General features: G+C 38.5%; 1 protein-coding gene across 1 annotated transcript in view; it reads left to right on the top strand.

Annotated features, from left to right (window-relative positions):
• The first annotated feature begins 589 nt into the window (after positions 1-589).
• Positions 590-2788, top strand: part of LOC147333601 (uncharacterized) — a 5847-nt gene continuing 3648 nt past the window's right edge. Inside the window, exon 1 of the mRNA XM_086285812.1 lies at positions 590-620. Coding sequence (XP_086141938.1) covers positions 590-620 — 31 coding nt within the window. The remainder of the gene's footprint in view (positions 621-2788) is intronic.

Raw genomic sequence — 2788 nt, 5'->3', positions numbered from 1 at the left:
TGGTTGTAGATAATGGTTTCTATGAGCTTTTAGCTGAGATTCAGAGGTTTCTGTGGAACTTTTATTTCTGACCTGTGTTATAACTGATTGAACGTGATCTCCCCCTTTTGCCCCCGGTACCAGGGGCGTGGAGCTTAACAGGATTCAATAATTCATCCCTGAAGTTAAACTCTTACACGTCAAACACAAAGCTGATGTCACGATCGAGACAGTGAATCCGTTTAATTGTCAAGGAACTCAAAGCATTAGCACCATCTTGCATAACAATGTAAATGACCTAATTAAGCCTAATGACACAATGACATTAAATAAATGGCATCATAAGGTTATGTGAGGCAGCAAAATTTTACCCCAACCCACACAAACATATTAAAAATAGATAATAAAGGGAAACAGTGTAGCTGCACTTTGTGTTAAATCTCTTACAGAAACTCAAACGACATCTCAGCTGCTTTAAAGCATACATGACTTTAAACATCTGTCACAGCAGCAGGTTTGGTCAGTGACGCTGGAGGTGTGAACAGGGAAGTGTCAGCTGTCGCTGAAGTCCTTGTTCTGTCGCACTTCAGTCGGTCGTCATCCAGACAGCATGAAGACTGCATGTGTCTGTCTGCTCCTCGGTGAGTCCATCACACACTTCCTACTCTCAGCTCTAACCAGTGTTGGGAAGGTTACTTTTAAAATGTATTCCACTACAGATTACAGAATACATGCCCAAAAATGTATTTTGTAATGTATTCAGAAAACATTACTCAATTCAGAATACTCTGGATTACTTAATATATTATCATGCTTCCTAAAACTACATGAATGTACTATTGCTGTGTGATATATTACTATTACTGAAGGCTACTCGCCATATCAATACAAACTAGATTTTTAAATCTTAATATACATGAGTAACAGTAGGTGGACATTAGGTAAGGCTGCACTTTTTGCAGCGATCTTGTATAGAAAACTATTCAGCGGCAGGTCCGCGGCTCGAGCCGTATTAAAGGGACCTCTGGTTAATACGTCGGGCTCGTAGCTGAAAACTAGCTTTACTTTGTTGTCTGGGTCAACTTTGCAAGCGAGAGACAGAGAGGTCGAGTCTTAATAGTTCAATTAAAACTGGGGTCGTCAGGCACTCTTTGGTTATTATTATATTTACATGCTTCATACATGATATACCTGTAACACTCTCTCAATTGCCTCCATATAATTTTTTGAATAATAATTTTTACAAATATTTCTTCACATCATTTATGCAGGCCGCAAGTAGAGGTGACATGGACCGTAAGATTGAGACACAGACATTTGAGCCTCTTAATGCGTGTTTTGTTTGAGTTTCCACCGGCGTGAAATAACCACAAATAGAGAGGGGACAGCCTAACATATGAAACAGGAAAAGAACGATGTGTAGTCCATTTATTTCAACAAAGTAACTGTATTCTGAAAACCACCTTTTTAAACGATAACTGTAACAGAATACAGTTACTCACATTTCCCAGTAACTAATTACTGATTACTTCCCCCCAAAAGTAATCCCGTTACTTTACTGATTACTTATTTTCAAAAGTAATTAATTACTTAGTTACTTAGTTACTTTTTAAAAACACGATTTACAACCTGAATAGGTGATAAAGTGATACATCTTTCAGCCCAATTCTACTTTTTCTGTATAATCCATCATACAAAATGTAATCAAATGGAAAAGTCTCTTTTTTTTAACTTGTTTTATCAGTTATATGCAACATTCTCTGCCTGGAAGAAATTTATTTAACATTTAAACCTATTTTCTGCACATTCCAGCACATAAAATAAAATAGGTTTTTGTGTTTACACTCACTCTTTCAAATACATGCAAGTGAAACACAGCAGAAAATAAATAAAAATTAAAGACTCAGCGGTCCTGTTGCTCTATTTTCACCTGTAAAGCTGTAAAGCAGGAGTGGGGTAGGCGGAGGTTTACCCTGGTGCAGGTGTGCCGCGGCGGTCAGTGGAAGAATCCACGAGATTCTCTGTGAATTGGTAGCGCACTCCCGGTGCTTGCTTGGAGGTTTAGGAGGGCGGGGGGGGGGGGGGGGGGGGTTTGCTGTAAAAAGAAGTTTTTTACAGCACAACGGACACTAATGTTTTTGTCACTTTTTATGGAATCAAACTCAAAGTAAGGTCAGTACTTCCACATAGGGATGGGTATCATTTAGGTTTTATCCTATACCAGTACAAAACCGTTCCTTTTCAAATGGTGCCGGTGCTTAGACGGTACTCAAACCGGTGCTTAAAGAATGGAGAACACAAACTTTGTCCAAAAACCTCTCATGTTCAGCTGTTTTTTTTCGTAAAAAGATAACAATGTTAGCCTTTTCTGCAGCTATAGGGTATATATGGTATCACTCTTGGCTGGAAGCAGTGATTAAACAATGGAAAAAACACAAACTTTGTCCAAAAACCTCTCATGTTCAGCTGTTTTTCACTTTTTCTTTGGTCATTTTAGCCTTTTTGGCCAAGGTGAAGGGAGTATCTGCCATCATCATCTGCCATGGGTTTTTCTCTGTACCTATGAAGCGCCTTGAGGCAACTTTTGTTGTGATTTGGCGCTATATAAAAAATTAAAAGTGAATTGAATTGAAAATTGAATTTAGGCCCACAATACTTTATAGTTTTGCTTCATCTCATTGAGGTTTGCATCATTCATTCTAAGGAGCTTGGAAAGAAAAGCATCTAGACTTCTTTAAGTTTCTTGAAGAGGTTTCATCCGAGAAGCTTCTTCTGTTTTAGGGTCAAATGGTGGAGAGTCCCAGATTTA

This window comes from Aulonocara sp. 'chitande type north' Nkhata Bay, linkage group LG3 (assembly GCF_057382095.1).
Source record: "Aulonocara sp. 'chitande type north' Nkhata Bay isolate Kocher_YH1m ecotype deep benthic linkage group LG3, A_spYH_male_GT1.1, whole genome shotgun sequence".
Taxonomy (NCBI): Eukaryota; Metazoa; Chordata; class Actinopteri; order Cichliformes; family Cichlidae; genus Aulonocara; species Aulonocara sp. 'chitande type north' Nkhata Bay.
This window is presented reverse-complemented; position numbering and strand designations above follow the sequence as displayed.